This window comes from Drosophila elegans, unplaced genomic scaffold (assembly GCF_018152505.1).
Source record: "Drosophila elegans isolate 14027-0461.03 unplaced genomic scaffold, ASM1815250v1 contig_208, whole genome shotgun sequence".
Lineage (NCBI taxonomy): Eukaryota > Metazoa > Arthropoda > Insecta > Diptera > Drosophilidae > Drosophila > Drosophila elegans.
The window spans coordinates 17,286,419-17,309,613 of record NW_024545578.1 but is presented as its reverse complement, the minus strand read 5'-3'; the positions used below and the strand labels follow the sequence as shown (position 1 = coordinate 17,309,613).

The following is a 23,195-nucleotide window of genomic DNA, read 5'->3' as shown; positions in this document are numbered from 1 at the left end:
CTAATTGAGCCATCAATTAATTAGTCAGGCGGGGCATACGCATTTGAAGGAATAGTGGAAATTATCAATTTCAGGCGGCTCCCAGAAGTGGGCATTAAAAATTATGAAGCTTCAGGTCGTAAAAAGCGGTTCTCGGGTCTTATCATAAAAGATAACAAACCGCTGGCAGGTCGTAAACGAGTCGAATGTGGAAGCTGGAAAGTGGAACGCAGTTGGGCCATCGCCACTTGCGATCCACAAACAATGTCCGTGTGAATGGAAGGAAACTGGTTGCTGCTGTCGCTGGTGTTGCTGGTGTGTCTGTTGCTGTTGCTGGTGTGTATGTTGCCGTTGCTGCCAGCTGAATGCCTGGTCGGGCCTGACTCTCTGGCCTGGTCTGGCCTGGCCTATTGAATGTGCATCAAAATTTATGTGGCCTTTTTTAGTCGTTTGCGTTGAGTCAGCGGAAGCGAACGTCGTGGTCGGAGCAACAGCAACATCGCAGCAGTCACATCAGCAGCATTCGTCGTGTGTTATGCCGTCGTGCTGTGTTGCTAGTTTCGGTTGAATATCGCAAATACAAAGAGACAGGTTGCCAGGCGGATTAAAGTTGCAGCCTATTTCGTAACAGTTAAAAAGTGTGTGTGTGCATAACTTAAGTCATTGCGAAACAAGTGTTCACAGAAAAACAAAATCAAACAAGCCAACATCATTTGTGTCCCGAAATATACGGAAAATAATTGATTTACGCCTGTGACCTTTGGAAGCGATCGGCACACCTGTTGCTGGAGCTGACTCCTTGCCTGTAAAGTAATATTCTTAAGGTAATTATATAATTATGCAATTATCCCAATCTAAGCGCCCGAGTTAGTTGTCGGAAATTAATCAACTCGTGGGCAGGCATACATAAATATGCAAATTAAATTGAGGAAGCCGGAGATTGTTACACATTGCTGGTCAGCTGAAGGAGAACATGTTCTGCGGTTACCTTATTTCCCGTGTTCTTCTCTTGGCCAAGCGTGAGAATATTCGCTGGGCATTAATTAGCAGGAGAAATCAACAGAAAGCCATCGGCTGTGGTTGTGGGACTTCTTTGGTGAGTGGCTTGCATGTGATTGTAGCCAACTAATTGCTGGTGATCGTAAAGGAAACAAACACGCTATTTTTCGCGACTGTGGGGGAGGGAGAATCAATTGGGAGGTATTTTAGGTATTAGGTATTCGCTTAGAACACACAGACCCAGGTGTGAGCCTTAAAGTGCCCGTGAACGGCATAAATCACACCCCTGCTCATTTCTCTGCACCGTGGCCATGTTGCACAGCGTGGCATTAAACACAGACCCACTCCATAGACTCATTAAGGTTTTAATTTACAAGTTTAACTCGAGATTTAAACACAGAGATTTATATGCGTGCCGCAAGAGGCAATAATCAACGGCAACAGCCCGCAATCACGTACAGCAACATACGAACCCACCGGCAACAACATGCGCCAATGTCCACCTACGCAGATTGCTTAAACAAACCCTCAATGAGGAGGCCCGTGTCGGAGTTGTGTCGGTGGGTAATCGAATATGCAGCTCATGGGGAGAAACCTTAACTTTAAGACAAAACATGACAACAGCAACAACAAGCTGCAACAGCAACACAAACAACTGCACCAGAGATGAAGATTTGCGCTAACAAACAGACCTTCAAATCATTTAGCCGGGAATGGGGGATATTCACTTCAAAGGCAAAATAATCCTGAAAAAGAACGAACTTTGAAATACACTTTGGTGGAAGGCAGAAAATCTCCTTTTAGGAAGGTAGAAAAAGAACGATTGATCTTTTAAATGATTAGTATATTGTAAAATTAAATAAATCAATCATATATTTGTTACATTACAATTATAATTCTTGGGAACTTACATCTCAAATACAGTTCCCTTGTAGGCCGATCTTGAAAACAATACATGATTTCTGCTCTTTTTAAGCTTCCTAGATCTTTTTAAAAATACATTTACCCCGAGTAAGGGTAGGAAATAAACCAAAATTACAACGTTGATTAAGCTTGCACCAAATGGGGTTTGGCTGCATCCTGATCTTACACAAAAGCAACTGCAGCACGCACCTGCAACCTGCATCAGCCGCCAATCATTCGAGGATGCGGCCAACAAACGACGACAGCAACTGCATGGGACTAGAGCAACACGTGCATGTGATTTGGAAGACAAAAACCGTTCTAATTTCTCAACTGTCAGCTGAGAGAGGTCTCCACTTGTCCCCCGGCAACTAGCAACGAGCAACTAGCAACTTGCAACTTGCAACCCCAACTCGTTAGCTGGCTGTTGCCATAGCAATTATGCAGCTGGGCCTCACAAAAGAAGGTCGACATTGCTGTTGCTTTTGCTGTTGCTGGTGCTGTTGCTGGTGTTCCGGCTCTTTGGCTCTGGCTCATGTCTTCATTTTGGACTTTTTGCTGCAAGTACACATGTTGCTGGCGTGCTTGAGCAGCAGCAACAACAGCAGCAGCAGCAACAGCAACAGCAACGGCAACAGCAGCAACGCTTTTTGTTTGTTTGTTTGCATTGGCCAGCACTTTTGGCCTTTGGCGCTGGGATGTTAACCCTAAACCTGGCTGCCTTTATTAAGCCACCGCGACCAAGTCACTTGCTGCGCACCACCAGCAAAACAACTGCAATCTGGGCGCTTTTTTAATAGTTTTTAGCCGCAAACACGTTTTTTTCTCCGGCCCTCTGGTGTTGACGTCGCCTTTGGTTTTCCATCGTTTACCTCCGCTTTTCCCTCACCACCACCTCTAATTTGCACCGCTTTAATTTTTCCTTTTTATTTGCAACACTTGTCGTTTAAATGCAGCAACAGCAGCGGCAGCAGCACAAGCACTAGCAGCAAAGTGTGGCCAATAAATTAAACGAAGCCAAAAAAAGACACACCGAGCAGAAATATCATCAAAAGCCCAGGTTGCTGGGGAAATTATCTATGTGTGGCTGCCAGAGGTTCTCAGCCCGAAGACTTCGGGTGACCAGTTCCCCAGTTCCCCGGATCTTCAGATCCAGCTCAGCTCCGGTCCCCAAGACTCCCAGGTTCCGTGCACAATCGCAACAAATGGCATTTTTATTGATATTTCGGTCGGTTCGCTTGGCAGCCGCATGTTGAAATATGCGCGCCACCTGTTGATTTTGTTTTTCGATTGCAGGAGGAGTAGGTGAACCTACAGCCGTACCCTCCTATATTTATACATATACATATATACAGGTATACAGGTATATGTGTAGGATCGGTGGCTGGCGGGGCTGCTCGTGATTTGCGCTGCAAATTAAAAGCGAGGGCGATGCATATAAATAGCAATTTGGACAGGCGAATTAAGGTAAACGACTGCAGCACCAACAAATTTCGCAAATACCAACGATGGAGGTGGAGAACCAGAACTCGGATCGTCGAGTTGTCATGTCACATAATGGAGTGGAATTATATCAACGGCGTGACTTTAATTTTCAACAAATTAAACAGAGGTGGGCTGGCATTCCGAGCCACTCGACAGGTAATCAAGTAACTCAAACAGAAGAGTAATTTAAAAAAAAGTAGTTAAGAAAAAGCGGGGAAAAATAATAAATAATAATAAAAAAATAAACAAGACAAGCTCTTTTTCTAGGGGTATTTATGTATAAATTAGGGAATACTCTTAATATAAAATAAATGATTACATTTTGTTATTACCTAGAACTAAGTTAAGTAAACCGGAAACAAAAACCCGACTAAAAACCTCTTAAGTATCATTTAACGGCCCTATAATCAAAATGAACTATTTTAGCAGCTATAAAGGAGTGTAAGTTATTCCTGAAATAAACGTAAATTAATTCCCTGAATTCAACACTAAAGCAACCGCTATACAGTTTAACTGAATTATCAAAGTGTTACTACAACCCTCGAAAAATGTAAACTTTAAACTAACCCAACAGGCAACTAAGTCAATTCCAAATTTATCAGCTGCTGCTCGCCCACTCGAAAGTAACTTTATCAGTCGGCCTGCATCCAATTAAAGGTTTTTCCGAGTATTTAGTGAATTGCATTTTCGTTTGCTCTAATAAGATAAGCCGAGGAAATGCAACTCCAACTCGGCCCAATCTAAAGTCTTGGCTATTGACAGAGCGACGACGATGACGACAGGTAGAGATCTAGATAAAGCGCCTGATAAGCAGCAAATTTGACAGCCATAAAGCAAATAACAACCGACCGACGGACAGGTAAAAGATATAGCGATATAGCGACATAGCGACATAGCTATATAGCGCAGTGGGAACTCAAATTACACTGCACCGAGGGAGAGGGCTGTGAAAATTAATGAAACCAGTTTGGAGCATTTTTTATTGTTCGCCTGTCGTTTAATTAAAAGACAATCAAAGTCGGGACCGCAGCTGGATAGTCGGGTAGCTGGAACAAAGGCGAAATGGAAACGAATATCCAGCGGATGCCAAGAGTTCATCAAATTCAGGAGCAACATCAAAACCGGCAAGATTCCAACTGCAAGCTTCGTGATCCCAGATCCCAGATCTCCGATCCCCAATATCCAATACCCATACTCTTTAGTCTTCAGTCTTCAGTCTTCAGTGTCCAAAACCCAAAAAGACAGGGGGAGCGGATGAGAGAACGAGAACCTGCTCCGGGATTCTTTATCGACATGTTTATGCGTTCGTTTGCCCCCGAACGAGAAGTCCGACAAATGTATAAATATTTACACGAAATATTTACGATTAGGAGCTCTGGCAGCGGTACAACCGCAGCATCGCCGCCTCTTAATGAAATGCTAACGATATTCATTGGAAAAATCACAAGCGTAACGAGGCCGGGAGGAAAACCGCAGATGCCAGCCAGATCCAGAGTTTACAATTTCAGTTTCGGAGCCGTTTGGTTGCAACAAAGGAAAATTATGTAAATGCTGGGAAATTGTTTCGGCCTCAACCCGGCAATTTTCACCGAACATTTTCGGCAAATCAATTTCAATTGCCTGGCCATCGCCCGCAGGCGTTACGCCCGATGGTTTCATGGGGGCGTGGCAGGCCATGGCCTATAATAATAATTGTATAAATTGAAGCTGCAATTGAATCGAGGCCGGGCTGAGGATGAAAAGCCGGGCAGGTGTAAGTTGGCCAAGTGGAAGCGCTTCGGTTTCGGTTTCCATAATGAAAATGCCACTTTGTTGCCGGCAGGCAGCCTGCGGTTATTGCGTTATTGCCAGGCTATAAATGGGAGCCTGCCCCAAAATGCAATTCCGTTTTGGCTTTAAGCCAAAGACGAGCTGAATCCTTCAGATATCCATGGCATACCTATAATTAAAGCAAATGTGTTTTATGATTGGACCCGTATCAGGGTTAAGTACGAAGGCTCATTTGCATGCCGTGCAATCCGGCAATCCTGCAATTATCCCATCGCCAGTCATAAACGACCACACAGCGGATCTCGGCAGCTCATCACCGGCATCCTCCCAAGGCCCCGCCCCCTCCCTTAAGCTCCTCATGGCCATTGCCGTAATAACTGTAACTCTTCGTCAAAATAATGTAATTATCCAAATTGTTTTCCTTGAAATTTGTTTACATCATTTCAGTAGTTCGTTCCGCGAGTGGGCAAAAAAAAATGCAAGACAGCAAAACGATATCGAAAACCAGTTATTTCTAGCTGCAAACTGAATACTCTTTATTCCTCATTATTTAAATAAAATTAAAGAAATAAGGCATCAAAATGGATCGTAACTTGTTGCATACAGATTTCATCCACGAAACCATGATTTTAGTTTTTATTTTTAAAAGAAATGTAAAGAAAATAAGAAAACTTTTGTTTAATAAACGATTAATTTAAATATTCGTATATAGTAAAAATCTCAGTTATATTTTTTAATTAAGCCAATTACAATTACAGTTCAATAACAAATAAGAAGGAAAGAAATATTGAGCAATATTGGTTCATATGTACAACTTTATGTTGTATTTTACAGGAGAAAGGCTTTTATTAAATGTAAATATTTTCTAATTGGCAGTTTGCATATATAAAGTGTATTTTCGGAATTTATACTAGTACTTTTTGTTTTTTGAGCATCGAACAACTCTTTTTCAGCGTATTCGAAAAATTTCCATCTCATCTTCAGCACACAAAGCGGTTCCCGTAAAGAGCCACTTGAAGAGGGGCTAACACACACTAGTGAACAAAAACCAACACACACACATTAGATACTGTGGAGGAACAGAAGCTTCTGCCTTGGCTTTGCACTTTTCCAAACCGACGCTTCAGCAACAATTTCATTTTAGCGCCAGCAGCAACATTATCATCATGCAACTCCAGTCCAACACATCATCTGCATGCACAACACTCCACCTCCACCCCCCTTTTCCATGCCCCCCTCACGTGAGGCATAATCTTCATTATCATTAAAGCGGAGCACAGGAAAGCACTGCTAAACTGTTTAACGTTTTCCCCTTTTTACTCATTTTTTTCGAAGCTTCCGCTTTTGCTTTTTATCCCTTTTCTGGGCTAAGTACTTGGCAGGACCTGAATAAATGTGCATATATGTTTGGCATAATCCGCTTGGGAAGTTGCATTTTAATTGCATTCCACGCTTTGCTTTTTTTCCCTCGCTCAGCATAATAAAATATTTTTTTTTGAACGCGGGTTAAACACCTCAAGCTGTCACTGAAAAGTGGCATTTCCCGCTGCATGGAGAATTGAGCCGGAAAAGCTCTTAAGTTTCGAGTGCATTTGAAGTGTCTGCTGCCGTTTCCAAAGAGATCCAATCGATTGAACTCTTAGCGATCCATTTTCCCATCACTTTGCGGTCTAATTGCTTTGAACAATTTTCGGACTCTTGTTGCTGCCACTTTGGGCAGTAGCATATCCCATTTTCCATGCAGAGTTTTCACCCAGAATTTACCCAAACCCTTGGAAGCGCCGCTAAATTGCCCGCTGTCAGCGACGAGCGGCATGTCAACAACAATAATAATTGTAATAACCAGCCCGGCGACGAGTATGAGGGTATGAGCCATGTATACTATACACGGTCGACTATTAAGGCCATGTTCTGCTGGCAACAGTCTGACAGGCCAAGTTAGCAGAGGGTCGCCACTTGAGAGGTGGAGCAAGTGGGGCAGGTGAGGCAATCAAGGCACAAAACTTTACTGCCAACGATTTACTTTGCGAATCGTCGTGTGGGGCGCCGTTGGCCGTGGTCTCGTCTCAGTTTAAACTGGATATTGTCCGCCAAGAATAGAGCCCAAAAGTGGGCAGAACATTTCGAGGGCGGGTGACTGTGGGAGTGTTGCAAACTGTGGGGTCATAAACTGCGGGCTTCGTTGCCAGACTGCAGGAATATTAAACAGGAAAGCGTTGGCCAAAAGATCAAGAAGTATACAATTAGCCAAAAACTTGTTAAGAAAAGTGTTCATTAAACCTGAAATAGTAATTTCCAAACCTAAGCGGTTCTTATAACTTTAAGATTTATATCCAAGTAAATAAATATTTTGGTTTTTAAGAAGAACTTTCGCATCTGAAAAACAAAAAAAAACCGGTCCATAGTCAGTTATAAATATTTTAATTTGTCATTGAATAAATAGCTTAAGTATCACAAAAATTCTAAGTTAGTTTCAGGGTTAAAATTAAATTAAATAATTTAGCTATTCCTTAAATTATTTAAAAAAAAGGTATTACTCTTGTTTTATTTTTATTTAAAATAGTCAAACTCCTTTTCATTTTACCATTCCATTCATATTGTTTTGCTCAATACCCCTTAAAGTTAAATTTAAACTCGATAAGGAATCACTGATCTTGAAATTTGCTTCCACTTAACCCAGTTAGTGTGATCGATCCAGAGATACAATATGAGTAGCGAGAATGAAAAGATATATAGTACCAGGCGCAATCGACCGAAAATTGCCCGACTTGATTAGCAATTCCAATTAGAAGTTTTCTCATTTCTGACAGGCTGAGCGACAGGCATGGCATTTGCCCCCTTTCCCCTCAGCCCCTGGCAATCGTGTCGGCCAATCATCATTATGATGTTCATCTGGCATGCACAATAAAAATAAACAGATCATAAATAATATATGAATTCAATTCATATCTAAAAGGATTTGCGGTTAAGACGCCGCCACGCACAAATATGGCGAGGAAAACGAGTTTTCTTTCGAGGATGATGGGCGGGGGTTAAGGGGTTTACAGAATCCAGCCAAAGAGATCGCGTAGATGCCACCAAAAAAAAAAAAAAATAAAGCAAAGAAAATAAAAGAAAACAAGAAAAACACGTAGAGCGGCGAGGTGAACTCACTTTTTACCCCCTGTTCGTCTGCCAGCGATTTCCCAATGCCGGTTGTGAATTTTCTGGCCGGCTGCGAATGTTTCATGGCCAAGTTAACAGGCGCACAGAGTCGAGAGCAGTCAGTCGAGCGATCTAGCCAAGCTGAAAGAAGAAAAAAAAATGGTAGACCGGAATGAAAACCATCATTAAGCTGTGTTTGCGGCAACATGCAACATGCAACTAGCAACCAGCCAACAGCCACCAGACTCCACTGAAGTTCAAGTTCAAAACCACGCAACAACGAGTTATTGTTTCTCGACAAGATTCTTTCCACTTATTACACAAGTCATCAGTCGTCGTCGTCATTCTCATTCTCATTCCCATCCTGGTCCCGTCATCATCCGGGCTTTCATCTTTGACATTAGCTGGGATCTGGCCATATCCCTCTTAGCTCTTAGCTCTCATCTCTTAACTCTTTCTGCCCGTCTTAACGGTCCAAATTGCAGAAGGCATTGCCGCATCATTATCAACAGATTGTGTGCACTGAGCACCGGCTACCGTATCCTGTCCTGTCCGGGACCCAATTCCATCTCACCGGAAAGCGACGCGGCATTCCAAAAAAAAAAAAAAATGTATAAAAAAGAATACAGAAAGAGGAAAGAAATCCAGGGAAGACCCCCTCTTGACGGCACTAATTGTTAATTAATGGAATGCAGGCGTGCCTTGAGCCTGCCCCTGGCATTTCGGTCTTTCGGTCGACTTGCCTGGAAATTATTGCCACACTTTGTCGGGGCTGCAAGTCATGTTTTTGGGGTTCAGATAACATAATTCCCTGCTATCTGCAGAGCGGAGAATGTTTTATCTTTGTTGAGCCTTAGAAAAAATATTATTTTCTAAACTGAAAAATTAAAAAAAGCTAAATAATCTGGGAAAGAAAAATAAAACCATTATTCTTATTATTAAAATTAAAAAAAAAATGGAAACAAGCACTTATATACATTTACCAGACACTTAGTATCCTGATGGCAACGTTTTCAAATCTCCATAAAATTAGTTTTCATGAGGCTTAAAATTCAGCAAAAACCCAAAACAATTAAATAAGTAGAAAATTCTCCCCTGGCCTTCTATTGAACTGTATCAATTTTTCGTAGTCACTTCAGGCATAGAATGGAGGATGCTTTCCTAAAAAGGCAGCCAAACATATTTCATTTTCGCAGTCAACGAGGCAAAAGTTTTTCAATATGCCCGGAAAATGCATCACCTTTCGACTGCTGGGAAACTGTGTCATCAGACTGGCATAACTTTTATTGAACTGTCGCCTGGGGGGTGTTACAACTATCTTTCCGTCTCTCTATATTTATATAGGTCTAGGGATGGAGAGGGGGGCAAAGGTTGGGAAGCCCAAAGGTGACAAGTGCCGAGTCAAAAGCCGCAGACATTTCTATAAATTATTACAGTCGCCCCACGGCGGCGTTCAAAGCGCTTGTCGATATGCATTTATGATTGCATGTGACATTTGCATGACGCTGCCACGCCTCCCCTCGCCTTCCACTTATCCCCTCATCCACTTGTGGAACAGCTGACTTTGGCTTATTCGGATTCAGTTTCCTTGGGGTCTCATGAGTCGAAATTGGACTTCAAGTCGGACTTTGAGCGGAGGATGGTTTTCTCCCGTGGTTTTTTGGTATTTGCACGACACAATCATTAAATAGCCATGGCCAAGTGCTGACAACCACAAGTACGGCAAAAACAAAAACAACAAATTACAAGCTCACATTGTCAGAGTTGCACTTTAGGCGACATAAATTTTATGTACGTCGCCGCGACAGAGTAAACAAAAAATAAAGCAAAAAGAAGATCGCTTAACGAGAGGCGAATCTCTAAATACTCTTTACAAAAAATATTCCCATTTTTACATAATTTAATAAGCCTTAAATCGCTAAATACAATTAAACTATTATTTTATTTTTGTAAGCACTTTAACGATTTTTGTACTACTTTTTTTTCTCAAAAGTTTAGTATTATCACAATCAATTTTTAACATTATTATTTAAGTATTATTCTTGGAATTCATTAAGCAAGATGACTTTATTTTGTGACAAGTTGACTTTAATTTTTAGCTTATACGTTTTAATAAATGAATATTTAAGTCCTAAAAAAATATTTTTCATATAAATTACAACCCCCTGATCATAGTCTTATCCGTCTTGGTAAGGGTATGAAAAAGAAGCCCAAAGTCGGTCCCAAAGCAGCAGCAACAACACCAACAACAGTGGCAGCCAGGAGGTGTCAATGTACAATTGCAGCAACAACAACAATGGCTATGGCAACAAGGAGCTGGCACAACAAAGAACCCATTGTTGTTGTTGTGCTTTTTGTTGCTGCTGTTGCAGCTTTTGTTGCTGCTGCTGGTGTCGCCGTTGATGTTGCTGTTGCACATGCCAAATGCGGACAGAGACACGACGCCAAGGAGCCCGTCGCACAGGCTCAAAGCTCCTCTTAGAGCTGGACACTGAGAAAAATAAAAAATAACTCTTGGATTTTATTCTGTTATCAACAAAATAAATTATAAAGTTATTATTGATAAAATTATGTACTCATATTTTTTTTTTATTTTAGAAGCATTTAAAGTCAATATACCAAATTAATTTATTATATTGAAATCAGATCCTAGGTAACTTTTAATTTTCAATAATTTTTATATTAAATCAATCATTTTAAAAGAATAATTCTAAGGAAAGTATTATTTTCAGTGCAGTTTCTGGTTTTCCTTTCCTTTAAAAGGCTACAAAGCATTTCTCACTGTTCTATTGACGCACGCACCGATCGTCTTGGAATGTTGCCGCCGTTGTCGCCATCGCTGCGGCTTGTGTAATTACGCGAGTCGCATTAGCACAACAAATCGACCCCACAGAGCTGAATTTAATTAGTGGCTCAGCAACTTCGAAGACGACGGCAAACATGTCAGGCGAAATTGTTGGCATAATTCATAATTGAACTGCATTCGTGGCTGCCACACGCTCACATCTTCGACCTCATCCTTGGTATCTTTGCCAATTTGGAGCCCCAACTCCGTTGGCTTTGATGGCTACATAAATTTTGTGATATGTTGTGGCGCCCAACGTGGGGCCGTAGTTAGTGTTTGTCGTGCCTGGTATGCAATGCACCGCAGCCCCTTTCGCCTTCGCTTTTAGCTCTTTAAACTGCCGATTTTATACCCTATCGAAAGGGGGTATGCTGCATTTGTTAGAAACGAAATTGGCAGAGAATATGAGACTCAGTGCTTGACTTTTCATAATCATCGTTAATCTTTCTAACGCTGTCTTTTTGTAATGAATGTTTTGTATTATCTAAAAGTCATAGTGAGAATAGCTAAAATACCTTTCTAAAATAACAATAAACGTTTAACAAGAATCTTTTTTGTTCCTTGAAAATAACGGGCTAAAAGAGTATTAAAAACGTCACAAGCTGAGACCAGATTTTTGTACTTTGTGCTTGCTGCCATTGTTAAGAGTCTTTTAAATATTGTAGCCTCCTGTTCACTGGGCGCACCTACAACATTTGAGGTTGTATAAGCGGCAATCCCGTTATTTCTCGCTCTAAGGAGTTGTTAACCGAGTATTCCATTACCACAATACACATGTCGGCCCAAAGCCCACCCAGGTTATTGTTTCCGCGAGTGTATCTGTACCTGTATCTGTACCTGTATCTGTATCTGCGACTGTGTTTTCGCCGGGTTCAAAGACTGTTGACATTCGTGGGTTATTGTTATTTCGATTGTTGCGGCAACCACATCCGTTTTAGTTGCATGTTGCAGGCCATTGATTGACGTAAGCGCTTTAAAGACTTTGTCAAACGTGGTCCATACAGAACCGACTCTGGAGTGCAATTTGCCAAAGGGATTGGGTTCTGCACCGAAAAATATGAACAAGCCAAATGGGGAACCGAGGACGGATAACAAGCCCAGGCGGCAGACATGAGACACCAACACTTCATATGACAATCAAACTTTGTCTGCAGCGAAAGCCAAGGGGAAAAAAACTATTCCGAACGATTTAACAATGAATTCTGCAACAAAATCTCCATGAAAATAGATATAAACGGAGACAGAGGCATGGCGAAAGAAGTAATGGCGGGAAGTAGCATATAACCATAATATCAATTTCAATAAACTAACAAGCAAATGTACGGGATGTGAGCGGAAGCGGACTAACGCAGTCCGGAGTATATATAAACTTATGGAGCGCACGGAGGATGTGGATATGAAGGTTGTCATATGGCAACAGACACACAGACAGGTGCCATAAAGGTAAATTTCAATTCCCAGCAAGCGAAAGAATAACATACTGGAGTTAAGAACATTCAAAAGAGCTGCCAAAACTCTAACCAAAAGGTGCTCAAATGTTTACCAGATGATAACAATCGATCTGAATACTTATTAAAATATACCTGAAAAAGGTCACAAATTTGATTACAAATGAAACTAGCACGTTTCCAATATTTTTAAAAATAGGAATGAAAAAAAATAAAAAACTTAAGCCTATCGTAAATAAAACGCACAAATAGTCGAACTTAAGCTTAAGCATTTCTAAGAAAATAGACTAGAATAAACTTCTCCAGCGTTTTTGCAGTTCTAGTTTCCTTGAATAGATAAAAATACCTTTGCTTACCGCCAACAAACAGCAATAAAACGCAAACTTTTTGTGAAATTTATTGAGCAAAACTTTAACTTGATTTGAGACAAAGTAATAAGCACAGAGCTAAGTTGCTGTCCCTTGCTTTATTCCAACGAAGTAAGTAAGTTCTCAGTTGAAAGACGCTTAAGTGTGTGTTATGCAAAATGTTGTCACTCCGCAGCTTGCAGATATTTGAAGCTTATTATCCTTGTAGCTACAACATGTGGATGCGTTTGCTGTATGACAAGTCAAATTAACATGTGCGACACAGTCTCACTCACTTTGCCATCCAAAAGGAATCCGAGTTGCAGTTCTTGTTGTCATTCGACACTTTGCAAAACTTTGCTCGGGGTGCCGGCAAATGTCAGGACATTTGTGACTCCTCATCCTTGGCCAAATTAATGCCCGGCCAGCATGGCGTATACTTGTTAAATGCAGAGCAGCATCACAGAGCATCTAAGAACATCTCAACAACTGTCGACACTTGCGCCTGTAGCTGCAGCTTTTATTACACCACCCCAGTGATTTTCCATCCCCTTTTGCCTTTCCCTCAATGTTGCAAGTTCTTTTGTTGCACAACACCCATTGTTCATTGTTTGAAAAAGTGGGTAAAGTGGTGCAGCACAGGCTGGAGAATAATAAAAACTGATGCAGGACGAGACCTTCGGGGCAAAGTTAAGGCCTCCATTGGTCTATTCAGATTTCTTTGCTCCGATTCAACCTTAACCCACATTCGGTTTCAATTATCAGGCACTCCACCGGAAACCAGAAAAACCACTGCCGAAAAAGCTTTAAAAATTAATATTCGGAAAATCTTGAAACAATTTGCAAACTAATAGCAAAAGGCTTAAAATCGCATTAAAAGTTTCGCCCAAAAACCATCGGTACAGGCCACAGGCACCCAAACACGCATATAGTATATAGTTTTATATGTTAAGAGAGATTCAATGAGCAGCCAGTTGTGGGCACAAAGTTTGCAGTCAGAAAGGCTTAAAGCCTTTTGAAAGTGGCAGCAGCTTAAAGCAAAAACTTTTAGCTCAAGGTGAAAAATGTTGCACTGGAAAAATAAGTCAAGAAATCATCAACGATGCCATTAGCATAAGGTCCAGAAGTGACCGAAGTTCTTGGCCTCAAGAGTGGCAAAAAGTTTCGTCGGTTTTTTCGAAAGGGTTGCTTCAACTTTTAACAAGCTCTTTACATTTCTGGTGCTTCACGCTGGAAAAAAAGAACCAAATAAATGAACTGATTGGCATTTTTTTTAAACTTAAATATTTAAATCTGTAGCTTGGCCGCATAGAAAACAAGTTAAATTGTGAAACATTTTTGGTTTCATTTCACAACATTTTAATAAATATTTCAAGATGAACTTTATTTGGCTAAAAAAAACATTAATTGATTATATTAATACTTCGATTATTTGCAAAAGCCTGGAATGTATTTTAAGCAATAGTTATTAAGTGCACACTTCTTTTTGAAACCAAAATATTAAAATCCATTGATTCATCATCTTAATAAACATTTATTTAACAAAAAGCTCTAAGAACATTTTTAAAAGCCTAGAATATTTTAATGTTTAAAGCAATATGAGCTTTATGTACCATTAATTCTTGTATATTTATTTTTAGAGATGCGTGGCAGACTTAAATAAATAAAAAACTAATAGAGGATAACTCCAGTATTGATGACCATGCAGGATATACGCCTACGCCTGGAACCGCAGCACAGTACAGCCACGTTTATATCCGCCCCCTCAGCCTCGTCGTCCCCCTCCCAAACAGCTGAGACCACCTTGATAGAGACTGCTGAGAAGTCGCCATCGAGGTGAGCAAAAAAATAATACTCCCTTAAGCTTCGTCTCAAAGTTTCCGCCCCCTTATTCCTTGGGCTCATTTGTTAACCGCAGTGAAGCAGCTGCTGGAACAGTGACAACGACATCGCCGCAGCGTTATTTCCATCATCATCATCCGCCAACCGCCCATCCGCATCCGCAGCCTCAGCCCCGCCAGCAGGAACATCCGCACAGTCACTCGCATCCGCATCCGCACCTTCAGCGACGTCCGGTGGAGCAGCTGCAACTGCTGCATAGCCACCACGATGTCCAGGAGCTGGCCGGGCAGGAGCATCTACATCTACATCCACATCCGCATCCGCACTCCAGCTCCCATCCGCATCCGCACCATCTGCGCTCGCCCAGCTCCGAGGAGGATAACTCGCCCACTGAAATGAATAATTGCCGTCGTTTGGTTGATAAACCGCCGCTGGTAAGTCCTGCAAGGCTTCACTGTAAAAAAACGCCGCCCTTTTTTTTAGCATACTAAAATAAAACATTTTTTAAAAAAGGACAGACCATCTTTTAAAATATATACTATTATTTTTATTACAAAATGCCAAATTTCTTAAGCCAATTGTTTATTGTTTAGTTGGAAGGCATTTAAGCCTAGACATTATCTAGAAAATTACAATAGGTCCTTAAAACGTATATATAAATAACAAAACATAATTTTTTTAAAGGAAAATAGTATAAAAACCATATTGCACAACAAGATTTTAAAATAAATTTAAAGGTAAAAAGGACTTGCAATTTAAAGTAAATATTCTGTTAAATTTTAATTTTAACTAAGTACTTAAATCATCACTCATTTTGTTTTCAGTGATCTCCTTTTCTCCTACCTTTCTTTTAACCATTCTGCTTGTTAATATTAACTATTAGCCAAGGTATTGAAAAGGTAGATGAATGTAGCGGAGGAGCAATCATCTTTTGCATTGTTGCCAGGTTCCTTTGAAGCCTATTTCTCATTGCTTGCAAATTACTTTGCACAGAGCATAAATCTGCTTACGCTGATGATTTGCGAGGAGACAGGAGGGGAATAAGGAATTACCTATTGGAGCATCCGCTGGGGATGCATTCAATGCCAAAGCAATGCCAGGTAGCGCCAGAAAAGAAACAACTCAATTCAAGACAGCATCGACAAAATTCAAAAAGAGGAGATTGCTTAAAATAAGTGGAAATCCTTCGGCTGGGGATTAAGTGTACTTCACTTGCACTTCATGTTACCTATTCTAAGACGGTTGTATTTTTTATTTTTATCTCAAATTTCTGTTTAGTTAACTTTAAGTCACTTGGTTCAAATTGCCTGCTTGAATCGAATTCAAAAGCAATTGTGTCTAGAGCATGTACTCCACTTGGAAAGTGTTTTCGCCACTAAACCTACAGCCAAAAAATAGTTCATTAAATTAATTTGCACAAATGCAAATTTGCGACTAACGGCACTTTGGCACGCGCCAGTAACAAAGGTGCACTAACTGCACACAACTAAAATGGAACTAAAATCAGAACACACTGACAGAAATTTAAAATTTACAGTGGAAATTAAATATTTTGAGTCTAGAAATTTGAACCTTCAAATTATATTGTTCTGCACAATATTTATTACACTCCTATAAAAATATCAGAACTGTTAATTAAACCTTAAGAGATTTAAATTCTCCGGAAAAAAAATATATGAAAGTGTAATATGATGTGTTTTATAACTGAAATCTTAAAAATTACTTTTCAAGTTATTTAGATTTGAACTTACACATTTTAATGAGCCATTAAATAAATTGCATTGAATTCCTGAAGTGAACATAGTTATCTCCACAAACCTAATACTTTCTTCTGTTGGTAGCAACTCAAACCAAGCCCATATTATCATTTATAACTTGCAGCTTAAATAGTTTTATGGCAATGCGTTTAATGCTTCTCATTTTCCTGTAGTGCAGTTTGAAGTTCTAAAATAGGAGTCCTGCGGAACAATGCAGGATGCCTGGGAAATGGCAGGCAAATGCCGTTAACTTACTGACTTTATGACACATAAATCGCAGCAACAGCGCCAAATGCATCCGACAGCCAGTTGCCGTTGTCACGTGTTTTTAGGCCTAGGGAATGGAATCCTTGCCAAAGGACAATGGGAGAACTTTTCTCTGGCGCCGCCTGAAAGTAGGCAACGTGAAAACTTTTCCACAGATAACAAGGCAAGCAGAATGCGAGAAAATCAAATGGCAGCGGGAGAACTGCTGCTTAGACACGTCTATTGTGCCATTGTCTGTGGAAAATACCTTGGAAAATCCAGCCACATCCCACCTCCCACTCCACCTCCCTCTCCTACAGCTTTGCTGCATTCTTTACGGTCGGGATTTGTCTGGCAGTTGTGCGAATCCCCCGGGCTGTATTGCATAATGCGTTGGTCCCTTCCGATGCCATTAGCATAATGGGGGCATTAGGTTGGCACGACGCTCTGATTGCATACTTAACGACAGCCAAGTGCTGCCAATGCGCCAATTTAATTAGCTGCAATTGAAAGAGCTCCCGAATCATCCGGCTCCTCAATCCGCAGGACTTTAACTCGAATTCGAGTCAAGTAAATCGCCTTTCATCTCTATAAAATCAACATAATTATCGCAAATTACGAGGAAATAACCAAGTCCAATTTACGTTTAGGCTGCTAATTACGCAACGCAATGGGAAACAATTTAAGCGGCCAAAAAGGAAAACCCAAAGGCAGTATGCGCCAACGCCAGAAACTTTTCATTCACGTTTCAACTCATTTCAAAGTAATTTGCCGCAGAAACCAACGTCTGATGGGTGGGCGTAGTAGTGCGGCCAACGAGGGGGCGTGGCAAGCCCTGTTTAACATTTTATTGGTAACCAAAAATTTTACACATCAATCTCGGTTGTTTTCGGGGTTGGGTGAAAAGTGCTAAAATTCGAAGTGGGAGGTTCGCTGCTGTGGTTCTGCCTGTGAAAGCTAAATTGTGTTTGATGTTTGTTGGATTTTACCGAGGGGGTATAGGAATATATCGGAGTTTGAGGTGAGGTGGAGTTGCCACAAATCCCTGAACAACTGCACCTGCCCCGATACTGGTCAGACAACAGAAGTCCCGAATATGCCATTATAGCAATGCAAAAACTTTGCCAAATTGGCAGACTACATGCAACATGCAAAATGGAACGACTAGCAGTTGGCACACTGAAAAAAGTCTGTCAAACAAAAGCAAAAATTAAAGCAGCTATGAAAAACAATATATGAAGAAAATTTAATTTTTATAAAGTATCCCAACTTGACATAATAAATCAAATTTATTAATTATTTAATGTAAGATAATTTTTAAATATCATTTCTGCAACTTATTTTACCTTATGATTATCTTTTGACATTAATAAACATTTTTTAAAATTATCTTTTTAATGTTTTCTTATAAGCAATTTATTTAAATTACATTACATTATTTAAATTACACTTATTTTTAAAGAAAATCGGCTACTGCATTCCGATTATAATCAATAATTCAGATTTAAACATAATATTTAGAAAACTTGTTCTTAAGAAATCTAAAAATATTAATTAACATTTATATAAAATACTAAATATTTAACAAAACAAACAAATATTTGTTTTGAGTTATCTGTCTGACTAAAAAGTATTTCTCTCTGTGCATTGCAATCCGTCCACAGGTGAAGCGCCTGACCATGGGTATCGGACTGCTGCGGGGCACCGAGGACAGTCGCCCGCTGGTGCACAGCACATGCGGCTCCTCCCTGACCTCCGGATCCGGGTGCGGGTCCACTCAGACCATCTCCGACGGCTATGTGAACGAGGCCATCTGCGAGCCGGACAAGTACGTGGCCAGCAAGTTCGGCGACTCCTGCCGCCAGTCACTTTCCGCGCTGGAGAGTGCCACGCAGCGATTGCAGGTGGAGCTGCCCGCCAGCAACAAGAAGTATCTAAGGGAGACCTGCAGTGGTAGGTGCATTCTCATTGATTCCATTAACTAAAAGAAATCGGTATTTCATACTATATTTAAATCATCTTACATCTCAAAAATAATATTATAATTGCTATATTTGATTTCCCCAATTTTTTGCAGCCAACTCCAGTCCGAAACTGTTTCCTCCCCATGGTCCTTTACGCCTGGATAATCTCAGCCTGTCTGAGCAGCAGGAGCTAAAGGGCGCTGCCTGGTTTCAGGCGGGGATTCCTCGGGAAATTTCCCTGGAGGTTTTATCCCGACAGAGTCCGGGTGCGTTTCTGGTGCGGCAGAGCAGCACAAAGCCGGGCTGTTTTGCCCTTTCCCTTCGAGTGCCGCCTCCATCGCCGCGGGTGGCCCACTACCTGATCCTGAGGACGCAAAGGGGCTACAAAATTAAGGTGAGCAGTCGATCAAACATAAATGTTTTAAAAATTGTGATTATTATTATTAAATAAAAATTCTTTTGGCTCAACCTGAAGGCCCAAAAACTAGTCAAAAACAGTTAGAGCTAGAATAGAATTAAAGTAGATTTGAAAACTTAAAAGTTCTAGGTACTGAAATATTTTTGCTTTAAAATCAATGGTTTTTTTTTTAGATTCTGGTTTTAACTATAAATATAATGAAAAACCATCTGATATTCATTATAGTCATAAAACCATCTGTGTTTTATTAAATGAATTTTATTAGCTGTTTTTTCATTTTAATATCATATTAATACCCTCCTTATTTGTTCTCCAGGGTTTCACCAAGGAGTTCAGCTCGCTGAAGGCGCTAATCACGCACCACTCGGTGATGCCGGAGCTACTGCCCGTGCCGCTGACCCTGCCACGCCCCCCTAACGCCCGATCGCAGCGGCAGGCCGCTTATGGGGGCGGCAGCGGGAACGGTGGAGCGGACTTCGAGATGTACGGCTCGCTCAACGACTTTCGCAAAATGATGGCCGATTTGAATGTGTGACCGCTGGGCGCACTTAATTAATTAAGTAATTATGTCACGTTGATTGAATTAAGCTGCCCGGCTTGTCACATTGTCCGGGTCGAGACAGGATAACAATCTGTTTAATTTGCGTAATTGGCTGTGCTGACGACGGTTGACGTGGCTACCGACAAATAGGGTCCATGTGTATTCCGCCTGGCGATGGCCCACCTGTATGCCCGTCCGCCAGGTGCTACAAAAAGTGCACAAATTTTTTATTAAAATTGATAATAAAATCAGCTACGTGGGCGTTTGGGGGGAGGCGGCGGATGTGGTTGCAAGGGGGCGTGGTGTGCACACAAATATGCAATTCGCTCAAATCATTTTTGCGAAACTGATTAAAAAAGTGCAAAAACATGCAATATGTATACGCAAACAGACATCAAGTGATTATTATTTTTCGCGTTTTTATCACTTTTATTCGTTTTGTATGGTTTTGCTGAGTGGCAGGTGCAGCAGACAGACAGATCTGAATGGGGCAGTCGGATTTAATGTTAATGTTTGGGCAGGGACATCGAGAGGCGGCTGCCGGGATTTGGAGTGCTGCAATTTGGAATGGGTACAATGGATTCTGTTTGTGGTGCATTTGATGCACTCATAATGCAGATAACTAGCTAGATAGACTTATATATGAACTTAATAGTTTACCAATTATATTGTAACCCTATGTATTTTGTGTAATAAATTTAATGAAAAATTCTTAAGAAATTATATTTCAATTGTGTTTTACTAATTGCATATAAGCAATACATTAAACCATTAATTGGTATTGGCAGAATAATATTTTAAAGTGATTATGTTATATTTTAGAAACAAGTTAAATGTGTTTTTTGACTAATCAAATTTAAATTTTTCGCAACTTATCGATTACATTACTTCCTTATTTCGATCGTCTTAGCAAATTATCGGTTCGCTTACTCGCTATTCGGTGTTGAAACCCCGCTAAGACGGTTGATGACTTTGCTGTTTCTGATACTTTTCGGCGAGATAAAAGTTTCGACTTCTAGATGCCTCGCTTTGATGGAAATATCACCTATTATATGATAGGTAGCACAAATTAAAAAAAAATTGTATTTAAAGTGTAAGCTCTTTTTGAAATAAGAAATACATTATTAATTATAGTAACTTTGTGTTGCTTGCCGATTTCCTTATATATTGTATTTCAACTATAAGAAAACTACTGTTTAATTTATGGTCGATACAATTTTTAATATATTTTGTTATTAATTTCGCAGATAACTTTGCGATAAAAGATAAAAGTCCTTGATATTAATTTGCACTTATCTCCGAGGCGTACTGTACTATTTGTTACCTGCCTGTTATCGATAGTTGACGCGGTAATCGTCCGCCTATTTGCCACCACTAGCGCCAGCTGCCACCGCTTCCCGCGCATTTTCGTCGCCCAGGTAAGCCGAAATCAATTTCGCTGCACTCCTGTGTTTTCACTCGTCCATAAACTTCCGCAGCAACAACATCCAGACAACGTGGAATTCCCGCAGAAGCAGAGACCGGCATTATTTCCATTGTGAGTGCAAGAAAACACGGCATCATCCGCGGCGTCCCTAACCTTATATATTATATACACATTTTTTGCAGTTTCGGACACAAAAAATTGTGAAAATACCAGTAGAAATGCCGCGCAGAAAGGCCCTGACGAACAACAACAATGACGGCGAGTCAGAGGAACATCCTCCCAAGGCGAAGCGCGGCAGGGTCGCCTTTCATCTGGATCTGCCCCATCGGAGGACCATTGTGGGCACCGTGCTGGTCTGCGGCAACGGGGATGTGGGCCAACTGGGCCTCGGCGAGGACATCCTGGAGCGCAAGCGTCTCAGCCCGGTGGCGGGCATCCCGGATCCCGTAGACATCTCCGCTGGCGGCATGCACAACCTGGTGCTGACCAAATCGGGGGACATCTACTCCTTCGGCTGCAACGATGAGGGCGCCCTGGGTCGCGACACCAGCGAGGATGGCAGCGAATCAACGCCCGGACTGATCGATTTGCCCGGCAAGGCTTTGTGCATTTCGGCGGGAGACTCGCATTCCGCTTGTCTGCTGGAGGATGGACGCGTCTTCGCCTGGGGCTCTTTCCGGGACTCCCACGGCAACATGGGCCTCACCATCGACGGCAACAAGCGTACGCCCATCGATCTGATGGAGGGCACTGTCTGCTGCAGCATCGCCTCGGGCTCCGATCACCTGGTCATCCTGACCACGGCCGGGAAGGTCTTCACCGTGGGCTGCGCCGAACAGGGACAGTTGGGCCGACTCTCAGAGCGCTCCATCTCGGGCGAGGGTAAGTTGGTTAGTAACTATAATATTAAGCATCCGAATTAAACCATTTCGTTGTCACCCAGGTCGTCGTGGCAAGCGCGACTTGCTGCGGCCCACCCAGCTGATCATCACGCGGGCCAAACGCTTCGAAGCCATCTGGGCCACCAACTACTGCACATTCATGCGCGAATCGCAGACGCAGATCATTTGGGCCACCGGACTGAATAACTTCAAGCAGTTGGCCCACGAGACGAAGGGCAAAGAGTTCGCAGTGACGCCGATCAAGACGGAACTCAAGGATATCCTACAGATTTCCGGCGGTCAGCATCACACTGTCGTCCTGACCACAGACCTCAAGTGTTCGGTGGTGGGTCGTCCGGAGTACGGGCGCCTTGGTCTGGGCGATGTCAAGGATGTTGTGGAGAAGCCGACCCTTGTTACGAAGCTGAGTGACAAGATCGTGGCCGTGGGCTGCGGCGAAGTCTGTTCCTATGCCGTTTCCGAGGATGGCAAACTGTATTCCTGGGGCTCCGGCGTCAACAATCAACTGGGCGTTGGCGATGGAGACGACGAGCTCGAGCCAGTCGTGGTGGCGAGCAAGAACACGCAGAACAAACGGATGCTGCTCGCCTCTGGCGGTGGCCAGCATGCCCTTTTCCTCGTCGAGGCGGATAAGCAGGAGCAAAAGGAGAATATACCGGCAAAGGCGTCCGGCAGCAGCAGCAGCAGCAAAAAGGACAAGACACCGCCGCAGAACGATGCTGATAAGAAGGCCGAACAGGAGCCAACTCCAGCTCCTCCTTCCAAGAAGGCGAAGCCATCCGGCAGCAGCAGCAGCAGCACTAAAAAGGACAAGATTCCGCCGCAGGATGATGCCGAGATGGCGGCCGAAGGGGAACCGACTCCCAAAAAGGCCGAGAAAGCCAAGAAGCCGACAGCCAAACGAGGCGGAAAAAAGACATAGGATTTAGGTATAAATGCGATTACTTTCCTCCCACTTTGTTTTTCGTCACATTAAGTTTACAAACCCGTACGCTTACCTTACGCTTAAGGAATGTTTATTCTTGGTCCGGATTCGTAGTATACATAGTTCGGCGGTTTTGCTTATTACTAGTCTGCCTAACGATGAACACATTTTTCTTAACCCAACTGAATGTTTATAAATTACACTCGTTTAAAGTACGAAACCGTAGTAAATTTGTATTTAAACGCAAAATGAAA

The 23,195-nt window shown here is 41.8% G+C and overlaps 2 protein-coding genes across 3 annotated transcripts; both read left to right on the top strand.

Moving 5' to 3' along the window:
- The first annotated feature begins 308 nt into the window (after positions 1 to 308).
- On the top strand, positions 309 to 20,413 carry LOC108142652. Its single transcript, XM_017266653.2, has 6 exons — positions 309 to 803; positions 14,561 to 14,756; positions 14,839 to 15,196; positions 18,430 to 18,718; positions 18,843 to 19,123; positions 19,464 to 20,413. Exons 2-6 carry the CDS (start codon positions 14,617 to 14,619, stop codon positions 19,680 to 19,682), a joined length of 1,287 nt encoding a protein of 428 aa, XP_017122142.1. The 5' UTR covers positions 309 to 803; positions 14,561 to 14,616; the 3' UTR covers positions 19,683 to 20,413.
- A 633-nt stretch (positions 20,414 to 21,046) lies between these two features.
- On the top strand, positions 21,047 to 23,190 carry LOC108142589 (regulator of chromosome condensation). 2 transcript variants are annotated; one of them, XM_017266554.2, is made up of 4 exons: positions 21,047 to 21,106; positions 21,167 to 21,225; positions 21,297 to 21,996; positions 22,058 to 23,190. In XM_017266554.2, exons 3-4 carry the CDS (start codon positions 21,333 to 21,335, stop codon positions 22,936 to 22,938), a joined length of 1,545 nt encoding a protein of 514 aa, XP_017122043.1. In that variant the 5' UTR covers positions 21,047 to 21,106; positions 21,167 to 21,225; positions 21,297 to 21,332; the 3' UTR covers positions 22,939 to 23,190. The 2 variants fall into 2 exon arrangements, with proteins under 2 accessions (XP_017122043.1, XP_017122042.1); XM_017266553.2 differs by lacking the exon at positions 21,047 to 21,106 and having other exon boundaries at positions 21,118 to 21,225.
- Positions 23,191 to 23,195: the final 5 nt, after the last annotated feature.